Consider the following 14,585-nt stretch of genomic DNA (forward strand, 5'->3'; position numbering starts at 1 on the left):
TCCTTTGGTTTCCCTTCTCTTACTCTTTCAATTTTTGTGGTCTTGCCAGTCTGTGTCAAAAAAACACAGTATCGGATAGGATCAGACATGACCACTTTCAATTCAACATGCAGGATGCAATGGTACCCAGCCTTTACTAACAAGAAAATCACAGCAAAGCACAAGGAAATACAAACCTGTTAAGTTAAAAGGAGAAAATCTATTTGTCCTTGGAGAGAGAGAAAAGGAAAAAGATACTAATTGCATTGTGGAGGTATTTTATGGAGCTGGTACAGTTGTTCTTACTAGAAACTGATTGTACATGTTAAATGTCTAAACATATTTATTTTACAAAATCTGATTATGCCTATCAGAGCATAGTGTTAAAGTATTTACATTAAAAAGGTACTCCATAAAAATTCATGTCCAGCAAACATGTAGAGATCTAGCTGCAATTAAATCTCCAAAATGGCTATCCTCCTGCTTCTGTGTAAGAACAAGTGTGTCCTTTCTGGATTGCAATCAATAGCAGGTTATCTGGTTATACACCTTATTATGTCTTATATGGTAGTGTGAGCCACTCTACTCCATGTCACTCAGAGCCATGTCACTCAGGAGGGTGACATGTGAACAAATACATATTCTTGATCAGATTTTTTCAAGAAACACACCTCACAGGAGAGAGAAAACCAATTAGTATGTGGTATAGGTTACCAATTTACAACTTAAATCATAAATCAATGTCTGATTATTTTAATGCACAATGTTTTTTAGCTTCATTTTATTACACTAATGGTCTCAGTAACACACTATAACTTGCTCAGATGAAGAGGTGATTGGACAGCTCTTACAGAAATTTTTAATTACTGTCATTAGTGGCTGCAAACTTATTCTTTTCTATAGAGCTAATATATGTGTTATTGCATTGTGCTACTGGTACTCTGCGGTCATGAGAATCCAAACTCTCCCTTTCCTCTTAAATGCTTAAGTATGTGTCACTGTGCAAGTCTCATCACAATAAACACTAGCATCACACAAACATTAACTAATGTATCCACATGCTATTTTAGGCAGGTGTGATGGTGCATCCCCACCCTTTGGCTATACTATGATTTCAGAAAGACTCATTAAGCCTTGGCCTTGACAAACACCACCTGGACTAAGCTCCTCTTCAGCTTATCAGAAACACTGCCTGCTTCCAGGAGCTTATGCTTTCTAGTGAGGCTGTTTTTAATGAACAGCCTTGAAAACTGATTGTTCTTGCCTGAATAACAACCCAAGTGGAACAACATTTTTGTTATTACCACACTTTTAAAGAAAACTACTGACCCAAATTGTGGCCAGTATGGAAAATTACTATGACTAAAGCCAACTCTTTTGATCCTATAAAGAGCAGTCCTAAGTGAGACTCTTTGAGCCCTCCTGGACCACAGTGGGCTGTGACCAGCACCACCCCCCAAGTGGGGCCTCTCAGAGCCAGCCAACTCTCATGTTTGCCAAACCTGGGGGACCACCACCGACCTCCAACAACGGAGCCCAGGCCACCCCCACTCCTTGAGACTCAACCCTTTGCCCATTGAGAAGGTGCAAAGGCATCTGATGTGAGCACTTTGCTGAATTCAAAGGGAATTTTTCAAATGTATATACCTTGTATGTAGTCCTTTGGGTCTGCGTGTGAGTGTGAATATGCTATAGAAAATGTACTATGAATGTTGCTCTCCTAGATTCTTAAGTACTTTGGATTTGTAAGTAAGTTAGGCCTATTACTTAGTTACTGTTGCGCTATAGTAAATTCTGTAAGAATTTTTGTTAAATTGCTTACATTAAGCTGTCAATTAAGTGCTGTTAAGTGCCATTAAAACTTTTAGGCCTAAGCCATTTTTCAAGTGTGGGGCTAAGTTTGGCAAGGAAGTCCATTCTGAACCTTGTGACTCAATGGGAGGGTCTCCCTTATTCTTTTTTATCCTTACTCTTTCTCAGCCTTACTCTTTTTCCATGTAGATAATTTTGGTTGATTTTAGTTTTAGATTGATTTTAGACTTCAGTATAATTTTTCTCTGTGTGCTTTAACCAAGTAGTAGAGTGAACCTTGCCAATGAACTTTGTCATGCTTTCACTTTTATATTAAACATACTTTTGCCGTTGCCTTTGCCAGGGGTTCGAGTGTCCTGAGACACTCATTCACGACAGCAGGTAAAAATGTATTGCTTCAATTAAAAAAAAAAATAAAAAGGGAAAGGAGCACAAAGAGTGTTGAGTGTAGTTAAGATAGGAAATGGGTAGGAGGGCCAGGGACAGGGCAGCAGGAGTCCTGCCTCGAGAGAGACAAGCCGTGTTACAGTGCCAACAGCCGAAATCTGCGGGGTGACACAGAGGACAGCACTAGTCCTTTTTCCCAGCAGACCAAAGGTCACATCTATTGTTTCTGACAATGGAGCTATTGTTGGAGGTTCATGTTCTTGCTGCTGCTTGACGCTCCTAACACGTAAACAACTTTGATTCCCCCAGATAGATGCAGAAAGCGTTGCATGTTCTATGTACTCCATGTTCTCCATAATTTCAGCCTATTCCCTTAGCAGGTCTTCCAAGGGCTGCTACCATGTACTGACAGCTCATTTCAATGACAGACAAGACCTTAACAGACTATTTTCTTGAAAATACCTGATAAAATACTCCAGAAGATCTTTGCTGACATTTGAGCCCTGAGAGATGAGCTTGCTGGTAGCACTGGACAGGCTATGCAGGACCCTGGCTGGGAGACAGGATGGGCAGGGATGTTTTTCTCCACTCACATTAGCCTAATTTAAGTGTAGCTGAAAATGCAATGTTCACCTGAGTTCAGCTTTGCATGTCTTCAGCTACTGTTAATAGCTAGATGTAGCAAGTGGTGCTGCCTATGTCTTCATAAACGCAGAAAAACTTTTTTCCATTGTGGTAAAGCCAGTTGGTAAGTTTGTTCTGCCATCCACTGAGGGCACCAGGGCCCTGCAGGGCAGAGCAGGGGCATGCAGGCCTTGAAGATGAAAACAGGAAATCACAGTGTCACAGGACACAACAACCATCTCCTGAGTTACAGACCCTCGTTTTCTGGTACCCTTGCTGTGTGCTATAGGAAGGAAAGCCCCTGCCCTTCACATACATCCCACTTCTCTTTTCCCTTTCCTGTGCTTATCTCCCCAGTCATCTGTAAAATATGTGAGCTGATATACACAATTTTCAATAAAATAATTATTTTTCACATATTAAAAATCCCTCAACAATACATGGAATACATGGAATGCCCTGTCTGGATTTCCCACAAAGTCTCTGCTCGGACCTATTAATCTGAAAGTCATTTGACTACATACGTAGTTTGCAGATTTGAAGAAAGCTGTTTGCATTAAACATTAAATGGACAAGTAACTGCAGTCTGAAGTTTTGCTTTAGCTAGTGCCATCAGTACTCCATAACATTTCATTTGATGCTTTTGAAAGCTGTGAAGGTTGGCTACTTCTCTAGTAAAATTCTGATGATTGTGATTCAAGATGTTAAGGGCTTTTACTGTTCATAAACTGAATCTCTTGTTCCACGTAAGTAAACTAGTATTTGTAGATTTCTTTTTCTGAAAGAAGTAAAACTACATAATTTTTTTTTTTAAAAATCTCCCCTCTTCCCAACTGAGCTGTCTTGTTTGGAAGCCATGTGGGTGGCAATCCTCCACTAATGTGTATTTAGAGGAATGGAGCGTGGTCTGGTCTCTGGAGGACCGGTTTAGTTCATCTGCTTTTGTGTGTGCTGAGAAGCCAAGCAGTGCAGGTAAGTGTGTAATTATGGGCTTATTTAAAACGGAGATTCTTTTACATGACAGACTGCAGCATGCGCAGGAAGAATAATGCCCACAGAAAACAGAACACCTCCGTGAGGGCTCTTGAACCCTATTGTGCTGTAGCCTATTTACAGACTTTGGCTCAGAGATGATTCGTGGTTTGCCTTACACGGGCACAGGTTTGCACGGCCTCCTCCCTCCAGCTGACTGCAGTGGGGACTCGCCTGCTGCCGGGGAGGCACCTGGAAATGCTGAGCAGCAAGAGTTGCACTGGTATCGAGCCTGCTCAAACCACAGGACAAACAGAGGATTACAGCAAACACCAGGACCACAAATCCCTTACAGCTTCTTCAGGGCTTCTCCGGTTACTATTGCTGCCAAATACCAGGTAGCAGTTATTTTGCCGTGTTTAACGGCCGTCCTTGATTTAACGCGCTGTTATACACGTTACCAAAAATGGTTTAAAATGTCTGCTCTATTTCCTTCTGGCCTGTCTTCAAACAGTATTGTGATTGCAAAGGGCAAGACAGCCAACTTTTTTGTAAAATTCTGTTGAACCGCTGCTACTCGAGAAGCAGAGGCGTCCGTCCTAACGCGGATCGGTGGGGCCCCGGTGCGTGAGCCCCCGTTCCCCGCGGGAGGCGGGGCAGCGTGCGCGCTGCGGGGCGGCTGTTCTGACACACAGCCCTCGTACTGCGCTGCTTGGCGAGCGCTGTGGGCACTGCTGGAGACAGCCAGGACACAGACCCTTCGCTTTATTTCGTGGAGAAGCCAAACTGCCCTTCAAAACTGGCAAGTTTAGGGGGTTTACTTCAGAGTGAAGCTATGTTTGGCGTATAAAATTATTTAAAGCACAAAAGGGAGAGCTAGAAACCACGGAGGCTTCCCAGCTAGCTCCGGCTAGGCACGAGTGGGCGCGGCCTTCGCCCCCCTCTCTGCACCCCAGTCCCACCGCGTTCCGCCCGGGAGCTTTTCGCGCCACAGGGCCAGGCCCTTGCAGATCCACAAAACTTACACCGCGAATAGAAAATTTAGAAAGGGGACCTCCGCACTGACCCCTTCGGGGAAATCAGTGGAGGTCTGATGAGCTCCTCAGCAGAGGGGGGCGCAGGGTGAGCAAGCAGGGTGCCCGACCCCGCGGGGGTGTGCGCTGCATCTGCCAGGACGCGGGCGGCAACGCGGGAAAGGCGCCGCCGGCCCCGCCCCCAGGGTCCAGCCGCTTTGGCGCGAACCTTCAGTTCCCAGCGCTCGCCAGCATGGCCCCACCGCGCCCGCAGGTGAGCGCTGCCCGCGGCCGCTGCTGCCCGCCGGGCTCGCCGCAAGGCTGCGGGTCCCTGCCGCTGCGGAGAGGGGGGAAGGCTGTGGCGCTTGCCGCCGCTCCTGTGGCCCTCCGGGATCTTGCGAACCTGGGCAAGCACTAAGCCGTGCTGCGGAAGGCTGGTGGGGTCGGGTGGGGGGCTCTTTAGTTTGGGTACCACAGGGAGAACGACGTGGGGGCAGCCCCACCACTCGGACCGGCAGCCTCGGGTCTCCTGCCCCGCCGCGGTGCTCGGGCGCCCCGCGCATGGCGGTGCCCTTGCCCCCCCCTAACTGGGGTAGGGGGCTCGGCCCGGGAGCTGGCGGCCTGGAGCCATGCGGGGCCGGTCGTGAGGCGGTGTTGTGGGGCGGCCCCGCGCAGCAGGGACGGGACGGGAGCGAAGGAGCGCAGGGGTCAGCGGCGGACGGGCGGCCCGGCCGCGTGTGTGAGGCCCGGAACCATTTTAGCGGGAGGCGGGGAGAGGCGCTGGCGGGGCCGCGCCCGAGGGGACGGGCGTGTCTGCGAGCCCCAGGCTGCCCCGGTCACCTGGGCCGGGCTGCTCCGTGCCTGAGGGCCCTGGCTGTGCGCACCCTCAGCCGCGCGGGCGGCACCAGGAAGCGCCCTTTTTGTGTCTGGGGCCGGCCGGGCCGGGCCGCTGCTCGGTGTTCGGCGGAGCCGTGAAGCGAAAAACCGCAAGCAGAGCGGTGCTGGAGAGAGGACGGAGGGAGGGTCCAGGTTGGCCCGGGCAGCTGCCGCTTAAGCCCCGTCTGGTCCGGCCGGTGGGCCCGTGAAGCGCCAGCGGTCTGACCGGGGCAGCGCCTCAGTGTGGGTGCTGCCGCCCGGCCTCGGTGCCAGCCTCGGGGGATAAAACGGGTCACTGCCAGTATAAACATTTCTTGGGGAAGGAAAACCTGGAGCCCATTAAAAAATAGTCTCCTAAATCGTTGGCAAAATGAATAAAACAGCAAGCTGCTTTGTCTAGAAACAGTTGTTTCAAATCTGTGGGTAGGACTGGCCCTTCCTTAAAAGCTGCAGAGTATTTAGTGTTTGCCTCAAACTGCAAGTAGTAAGTGAATCAAAGTAGATTTCTAGGTACTTTTCGTGTACTTGCACTTTTGTCCATCACTGGCTATGATGACTGGGGAATGACATTTATATGCTTACTTCCACTTGTCTGCATAAAAGAAGTATTCTTAAATACTGAATGAAACTCATATGTAACTCATATAACAGTGATCAGAACTATATCAGTAAAAACTATTGTCATTCTTAACTTCGAGATTTATTTTAAAGCTAATGTGACTTGCATTCAAAATTGCTAAATATCCTAAAATGTTCAGACTTCCTAAGCTTCAATAAAAAGATACTCTTAAAAACTACTATGCTACAGTAGATCTCTTCTTAATGGTGTTGCTGTTGTCCTTTTGTAGCGCCGGGGTTGTTCAGGAAGGAGGAACTTCACAGCCTTTCGAAATACAAAACTGATTCCCATGGAAACATCCTCATCTTCTGATGACAGTTGTGACAGTTTTGGTTCTGATAATTTTGCAAACACAGTAAGTACAGTACAAGAACAAATAAGATTATATGTGCAGTACTAGTAAAGATTGCAAAAATGTAAAGCTAATAATGTTAAACTACTTGCTCTGCTTATGTTTTTGTATAGTAGTTATAAACCTGTGCTATGTGCTGTAATTTCATTTCACTCTTTACTTGTGCTTCTAGGTGGTAATTGTTGGAAAAAGATTAGCTATCAATTCTAGCCTTTGATATGTCACCTAACCTAATGTGCCTGGTAATTTGCAGCCATGGTTCTGAAAGCCCTTGTGAAATGCTTTAACTTTTTTTTTTCTTTATTAAAAAGCTATTTGTTTGTACTGTGCTTAACAATGTTAATAATTTTCTGTAAAACTTAATTTAAAGGATATTTTATTTTTTATAGAAATGCAAATTTAGATCAGATATTAAAGAAGAATTGGCAAAAATTTTTCATGAAGCCTCTGATGATGAATCTTTCTGTGGCTTTTCAGAAAATGAGGTCCAAGATGCATTGGTAAGACAGTTGATTTTAGTTCACTATTTTATATTTCAATTCTTACACATTTTTAATTGGAAGATAATGCCAGCTTCAGCTTGAAGGTTCAGTGTTTCAGAAGGAATCATAATTTCATTTAGTAAACAGTCCAAGGCGCCAAAGTTTAGTTTTCTTTTTGCCTCTGTGAAAAGCACTTGAGATACTGAGCTTTTAAAATCTACCATATATATTTTGAAATGTACCTCTTAAAACTGTCCTTGCTGGACATTACTCTATTGGAGCCTAACATTTCTGGTTTCCTCAGTATGAAATGTTAGGGCAGCCCATGGACTCCAGCAAACCTCAGAAAAATTCCTGTGTGTCTTGACATGCAATCAGACCTCCACTCTGGCAGCATAACAGGGAATGCTGTGCATCTCTCAACATCTTGCCTTTCTACTTTTCCTTGATATCAGTTTTATTGCTTAAAAAGATCAACAGTTGATATTTAGAAGAGAAACTGAAGTAGTACCACATTTGGCAAAACCAGGTTTGTCATAATGTCAGCACATGCTGAGCAATAACTAGAAAAGAAAAAATGTCTAATTGGAAGAAATCACATCTGAGTTAAAACACAATAGTTAAGTAGGAGACAAAACTGGAATGGATATGTAGAAAAGAGTCAATATCTACATATAATGTGTAATCAGAATCACATACCTGCTTTATAAAAAGCCTGTGTAAATAAAGATGGCCATTTGATGTCCACTGTTACTGCTGATCAAAATAAGACCATCTTTGGTGTGTCTAAAAAGAAAAACTATAATCTATTACATAATGAGATTTTAACTAAATAATTTATGTCCTCACTGAACCATTGGTTCTTGGGAAATTGTAAGCAAGACATCAGAATTCAAAGATTAGAAAATATCATGATTTTATTCATAATTATTTCATTGGTTGGCTCTAGGAGAAAGTTTCCTTTATTTATCATTGGTACTGTGAGATGACTTGTACTTGTCAGCTTACGAAATTGTGCTTGACCTTGTGCAGAGAACTGCATGGTGGCTCTTTTTACAGCCAAATGCTATATGTAGCAAAATGGAGCCCTTTAAAGGCAGTTCTTTTTCTCATACCATACACACAAACTGTTCTTGCTATTAGACCTGCAAGTCACAGCTAAGACTGCTGCAACTGGACCTACACTCCCTTTTCTGGTGTGTTTGGCACAACCATTTGTGTGTCCCTGAGAGGTTTTTATCCCCTTGTCCCTGCTCCTCCCCTCCAAAATGCACTAGAACACTAGGACTGGATGTCTGAATTTCAGCCAGGCAGCCTTTTAAACTGTTCCTAGACAAAATGTTGTCAATTGCATTTAACTGCAGAGCAAATCTCCTGGATTTACATGCTTCCATTTTGGTTTGTTAACAGAAATTGGAATCGGATTCAGATGAGAATGATGCAAGTGCTGAAAGTGATATAGATCAGAGAGGGCAGAAATGCCCTGTTCCTCTGAAAGTAGCCATGAAGTTCCCGCCTCGAAGATCAGAAAGAAGGAAGGGTGGGATGGAGCCGGTTCCTGAAACACCGATGCCTGCTCTAGATTCAGATTCTGACACTGAAGAAAACGGTGCTATGTTTTTAGAAAAAAGAGCTTTAAACATAAAGGAAAACAAAGCAATGGCAAGTACTCTGTCTTCCTGTGGACTGGCCCTTTTCCCCCCCTCCTAGGGGATCCCTGTTTAAATTCACTGCCGTGGGAGTTAGGTGAATGCATTAAGATGAATTTGCATTCCTAAAATATACATCTGATACTTTATATTTACTGGCATATAAAAATCCATAGGCTGCAAGCCTAACGACATAATAAGTTTGAGCATTTCCAAATTACTTGCAGTCACTAAAACATAAATAAGACATAAATGTAAAGAGTTGAAGAATGACTGCGTTTCCTGTAAGTAATTGTACTTTTAGCCAATTGCCCTAGTAGTCTGTAATAGCACATAAAAACCCTTTTAAGGCTCTGCTTCATTTTTCTCTCTCTTGTTAGCTTGCAAAACTAATGGCTGAGTTGCAAAATGTTTCTGGTATCTTTGGTGGGAGAAAATCGTTGCCAGCTGTCAGTCATGTGAGTATAAATTTACTGTATTTGCATTTTGATTTCTAAGAGTCAAATTCTGACATTACAGAGCAGGATTCTCAATGTAAAAACTTAATAAACTGTGCAAATCAAAGCCCAGTTAGAATTTTATGGCTTCCTAAAATGGGTGTCCTCACTGTGTAATTCTCTTTTGATTTGCTATGGTATAAAGCAGAACAGATTAATTTATAAAGGTTAAATGTGTCTGCAGACCAATAAAATCAAACAAGGTGCTGTGTAAATATGTGTTTATTACAAAGGCTGGAGATAAGGGAGGGTATCTCAGACCTGAATGTTCTGTGAGTTTGGAGCCTTGAAAAACACCTGGCATTTAGCCTAAATTTAAAGGAGGTTGGGTTGTAAATCAGCAGTGTAATGGATTTCACTGCTGATGTATTTGTAATTTGGGTTAAGATTAGAACAACACTGAAAATTGCAGCTCCTCATAGACATAGGTTCTGCTGCTTTAGACTATTTCTCTGTCCCTAGCAGAATGCCTAAGATGAGCTTGCTTAGGACCTTCTTACCTTACATTCTCTGACTGGAACAGGGATAGACATGTCTTTGGAAAATAAGAGAGGAAGGCATCTTTAGGGCAGGAATTCAGTAGGGTCAGGAGCTGTGTTTTCACCTGTTTCATTAGGGGCTTTTAAACATTAGCAGGGACCAAAGCAGCTTCCAAGGCGTTCATTGCCCAAGTGTGCCTTGAGGAGGAACCCAGACCGGAGTTCTCGGCCTCACACAAGGTCCAGGTCCTTGATTGAAGGTCCTCCTACTCTGGTACTAGAAGAGGAAGAAGATGACCGGTACATCTTAGTTAGAAGAAGAAAGATGTCTGATGAATACCTGGAGGTATGGTGAAGATCTAGTTCTCCTGTTGTGGGTTGTGGGGGTGGTTTTGTATGAAGGTTTCCCTTCAAGAAAATAGTGATTCATAGAGAGTGTGCCATATCCTTGGAAGAATTAAAAAAAAAAAAAAAAAAAAAAAAAGTATTTTGTATGTGCTCTCAGTTTCCCCTTCCTTGTCCTTGAAAAAGCAGTTCCCCTTCGACTCCAGCAGGAGTGAAGCAAGATCAGTAGCATCACTGCACCCTGACAGGGACAGATCAAGTAAAGGTGCTAAAGCTGCATCCATATCATACGTCTGTACAAAGATGTATATATCTTGCTTAAATATATGATGGCTGTTTGAGACTTCAGCATTGCTGTGACACCGCCTTTGTAGAGCTTTTGCTGAAATTAGTACTAAAATAATACTAATACTGAAAGCGTTGTGTCTTTGCTATTCAGAATGAGGCCCGTACTCCCAGGAGGGGTCACCGTGGTGCCGTGGCTTTTCCACATGTTGTGCGCCCAGTTGAGGACATAACATCAGAAGAGCTGGATAATATTTGTGGATCTGCAAGAGACAAAGTATATAACAGGGCCATAGTAAGTGTATTGCAGCTTTGTGAAATGTGTACTTTGTGAAGTCATGTTTTTGTTATTCCGTGTTTGTTTTAGCATCAAATAGAGCACATTCCCTCTCACTGAGAGAGAGGATGTGGTTTTGGGGAGAAATATGCCTGAGATCTTGGTATCCCTTCTTATTTTTGCCTGAATTTGTAGAATGACCTTTACCAAGCCAATTAGCTTGCTTTCACTCTGGAACAACTAATGCCTAAGTGATAGCAGCCAGGGGAAGTGACTACCAGACACTGAATATGCAGTGCTAGAACAATCTTGGTTCAAACATGCAAGGCAGCTTTCTGTTTTGGGATAAGCACTGCTAGCTGCCAAAGAGATTTTGTTCAGTGCTTTTTTCCCCCCAACTAAAATGCCATTTTAAATGTCTTGTTTGTTTTTCCTCTGTTCTAGGGATCCACCTGTCATCAATGTCGCCAAAAAACCATAGACACCAAGACAAATTGTCGTAACCCTGATTGTGTAGGAGTGCGGGGCCAGTTCTGTGGGCCTTGCCTCCGTAACAGATACGGGGAGGATGTCAGAACAGCCCTGCTGGACCCGGTAGGACAGTGCTCAGTGGTGGTTTATTGTGCTTGACTTGCACAGCCAGGGGTACTGGTCACTGACAGCACGGGTTTTAACAGAACTGCTTACAGTGCTGTAGTACCTCATGCACTCCTGGCTTGAATTCACCCTGAATCACAGAACTATATTGTGTAGAACTGGTTGTGTTCACTACTTCTGCAGTTTTATTTGCAGGAGTAAAGTATGAGAACAGAGCAGCAGCCAAAATATTCTTGTGTTTGAGCGTCAGAATAGCATTCTCTTTTGCCTTGCATTAGTGCTCAATGCCCTGTGGAAAGGAACTGTATTGTGGACAAGGTGCTGCTGCTGTGGGCTGTGATGTAGGAGTTAAAACAGAGTGGAATGCTTCCTGTCATTATATGCAAGGCAAGCAATGGAGAGCTTAATCCCCTGCAGACTGAGGAATTTGTATTCTTGCACTGGTTTAGACAACTTTATGCAGTGCTGATATTCACTGCAGAACTCAATGTGTAGCAGGGCACTCTTCTAAGTTGTGGATGTGAGTTACGTCTGGCATAGCATCTCAGCTAAAATGGCTGCTTCATGTCTCTCATGTAGACATGGAGGTGCCCCCCGTGTCGTGGAATCTGCAACTGTAGCTTCTGCAGACAACGAGATGGCAGATGTGCCACAGGTGTCCTGGTCTATCTGGCCAAGTACCACGGCTTTGACAATGTCCATGCCTACTTGAAAAGGTGAGTGTGCCATTGTGTCAGCAATGTGGCTGCATTAAGTGGGATAAACATCTCAAAAGTGGGAGGGCAAAGATGTCCACATCCTAATTCATCAGGTAAATCTCAAGATTACTCTGTGTTGCCTCCAGAGTCTGAGATTTTGCCCTATGGTACGCTTTCAGGTTTTTACCTGAAACAAGTGATATAACTACTCTGCCTTTTAGCTCTCAGCCTCAGTGTGTATTGTCAGGGCTTCTACTAATTGGTCTAAAGAGTTTTCAGTTTTGCCACAAGCTGACTCATGTTCTTACTTGTCTTTCAGTCTGAAACAAGAACTTGGAATGGAAGACTGAAGCTGTGACTGCCTTTAAATTACATTCTCTTTCACCAACGTAATATTATTGCCTGCAGTGAATTGTTTAATCAAATGACATTACAGAGTGCCTTCCCTGCTTCCCTTTCCTTTTGGGTAAAAAAGGATAAAAACCTTTCATTTATTTCAGTATAAATGAATGCAGGTCTTTATCCACAGGCCATTGTTCTCTCTTTAAACAACTTTGCGAATCAGATAGCATCAGTCCTTGTTTTCATGACAGTAACTTCTTTTTTTCTTCCTGAAAGGAGATGGGGCTTTAAGTCATTAAAGTTTGAGTTTCACTCATGCAGCAATCTATGCTGCAGGTTTACTTACGCTCCAAAATTAGTTACAAAAATATAGAGATGTTCTGAAAACTTGGGGCGGTTTTCTTCACAGAACCAAGCAGCCAACTTCTGCAATGCAGACACTTCATGATCAAATGGTATTGTAGAATTCTCTGAAACAGCAGCATGTTCTTAAGTTAAAAAAGGAAGGCCTGTAAGTTGCAGCTGAGCAGTCTCCAAGCACTAATAGTTGATTTTATAGAGTACTAAAGGTTCACACTGGCTATTTCAAAGGAGATTCTCTGAATTAAAAAGCTCAGTAGACACTGTTTGACGTGGCACTTTCTGTTTTTGCGCAGATGACAGAAGGCCACTGGTGAAAGCTTCCACAACACTAACATTGCCTGCTGGTGACAGTGATAGGAACGTGCTGGTATACATTGTGTAGTGTCCATGTGATAAATCACTGTTTTGGTGGACTGTTTTCCCTGTTCCTGCTGCAGCTGCAGAGCTGCTTTGCAGAGTCAGCAGTGGTCCTGGGGAAGAGGGATACCTCCAGTCCAGGGCTTGATCAAGTAGAGGGATGGTAGTTCATGTGGCTGTTGGCCATCCTTGAGTGGAGGAAAGGTGGTAACTTGTTTAGTGTGGTTATCAGGAAAACAGGCAATGAATGTTTCTGTATCGGGCTCTTTGTGATTGTGAAAGATTCTTTCACATGACATTTGTGAGATACGAGTACAGCAGAAATGGAGCTGAAGAATTCTGATACACTGAGCACATAGGGGTCTCCTGTACTCTGTTGTAGAAAAGAAGGTGCCATGAAAATTGCATCCAGAGAACCATAAAGGGTCTAAATGTGCTTAGTTTGTTAGGGAAACTACTGTGTAAGCTTTGTATAAGGTTTAGAATGTAACGCTATAAATAATGTACAGTTGAATAGTAGAAGAATCAACATGGGTTTACTTCTGTGCTTTCACAGTATTTGCACTGTGTGTATACAAGATGATCCACAATTCATACCTTTCTGAGAATTGCATCAGTGTGTGTGGGAAGGGAGGAGAGGAATTTAGAAACAACAGATATTTATGTCTCAGACTTACAGTTCTGTTATCATAAATCATCTCTCCTATTGCAAATCTCCTGTCCTCTCTTTGTCTGTTTTTATAGTGTGAATAGCTGTGCAATCTGAGGTGTGGAGAGTGCTCTTCCCTCTAGGTACATTTTGTGAAGAAGGAACTCATTTTAGAAATACATGTTCTGACAGATAAAAGTGGTTGTTTTTTTTTTCCTCCTAATTGCTTGCCTTGCCTTCTGATTGCTAGAGTGTGAAAGTACTTTGCTAAAAGCAGACCCTTATGTTACATTACAGAGACTGCTGTATTTAGATGTACTCAGATCTACACTGTTCTGTACAAAATTTTTTATTTTGAAAATAAAAATTTTCTGTTTTAGAATATTTTTGCCTCTGAACTGGTTTTTAAAAGGCTGTTAGAGCTGTACTTCTATTTTACCACTTTCAGGTGGACTTACGCTGCGAAATAAAGGACTTGGTTGTTTGCATCACACCTGGGGGAGCAGTGGGACTTGGACATCTTACTATCTCTGGCCCTGTGTTCCTGAATCAGGCTTGCTCTGATATTCCTGCTGCTTGGGTTGAATTGTTCGGTACCTGGTGACTAAGTGGTGATGGTCAAAATACAGAGTGCTTAGTTCTGCCTTGATACAGGCTCTAGGCAGGTTTGCTGTGTGCTTTACCCTTCTGCTTTTTCTCTGCTTTTTTTAAAGCCCAATGCCTACATCCTGAGCTGATGAGGATGAGGATAAAATTTTGGACACAAGTTGGAGTAATGTGTCTGCCGTTTAAATTTACTTATTTATTACTTTACAAACAAGCTCTTAAGTAGCCTCTCAGGAGCTCTTTTCCTGAAGCAGAGAATTACCTGAGGGACTTTGATTGCATGCTGATAACGAAGACACTTGTGCTGCTTTTTGGATCTGGAGGC

General features: G+C 43.4%; 1 protein-coding gene across 3 annotated transcripts; it reads left to right on the forward strand.

Moving 5' to 3' along the window:
• The first annotated feature begins 4,981 nt into the window (after positions 1-4,981).
• On the forward strand, positions 4,982-13,983 carry CDCA7 (cell division cycle associated 7). 3 transcript variants are annotated; one of them, XM_005519805.3, is made up of 10 exons: positions 4,982-5,061; positions 6,512-6,637; positions 7,024-7,134; positions 8,527-8,778; positions 9,146-9,223; positions 9,899-10,087; positions 10,526-10,666; positions 11,093-11,242; positions 11,825-11,961; positions 12,263-13,983. In XM_005519805.3, exons 1-10 carry the CDS (start codon positions 5,041-5,043, stop codon positions 12,291-12,293), a joined length of 1,236 nt encoding a protein of 411 aa, XP_005519862.2. In that variant the 5' UTR covers positions 4,982-5,040; the 3' UTR covers positions 12,294-13,983. The 3 variants fall into 3 exon arrangements, with proteins under 3 accessions (XP_005519862.2, XP_014104673.1, XP_087915404.1); XM_014249198.2 differs by having other exon boundaries at positions 4,983-5,061; positions 9,896-10,087; XM_088059278.1 differs by lacking the exon at positions 4,982-5,061 and adding an exon at positions 5,888-5,906 and having other exon boundaries at positions 9,896-10,087.
• The last annotated feature ends 602 nt before the right edge of the window (positions 13,984-14,585 follow it).

The sequence above is a fragment of the Pseudopodoces humilis genome, chromosome 8 (genome assembly GCF_049639895.1).
Source record: "Pseudopodoces humilis isolate 2021_Gansu_Grassland_sample_001 chromosome 8, ASM4963989v1, whole genome shotgun sequence".
NCBI lineage: Eukaryota > Metazoa > Chordata > Aves > Passeriformes > Paridae > Pseudopodoces > Pseudopodoces humilis.

Excerpts from the sequence above, each read along its gene's own strand:
- CDCA7 (XM_014249198.2), top strand. The coding sequence starts at position 5,041 with ATGGCCCCACCGCGCCCGCAG. Across the intron at positions 10,088-10,525 it reads TGTCTGATGAATACCTGGAG|AATGAGGCCCGTACTCCCAG; the intron begins GTATGGTGAAGA and ends TTTGCTATTCAG. Across the intron at positions 11,243-11,824 it reads GAACAGCCCTGCTGGACCCG|ACATGGAGGTGCCCCCCGTG; the intron begins GTAGGACAGTGC and ends TCTCTCATGTAG.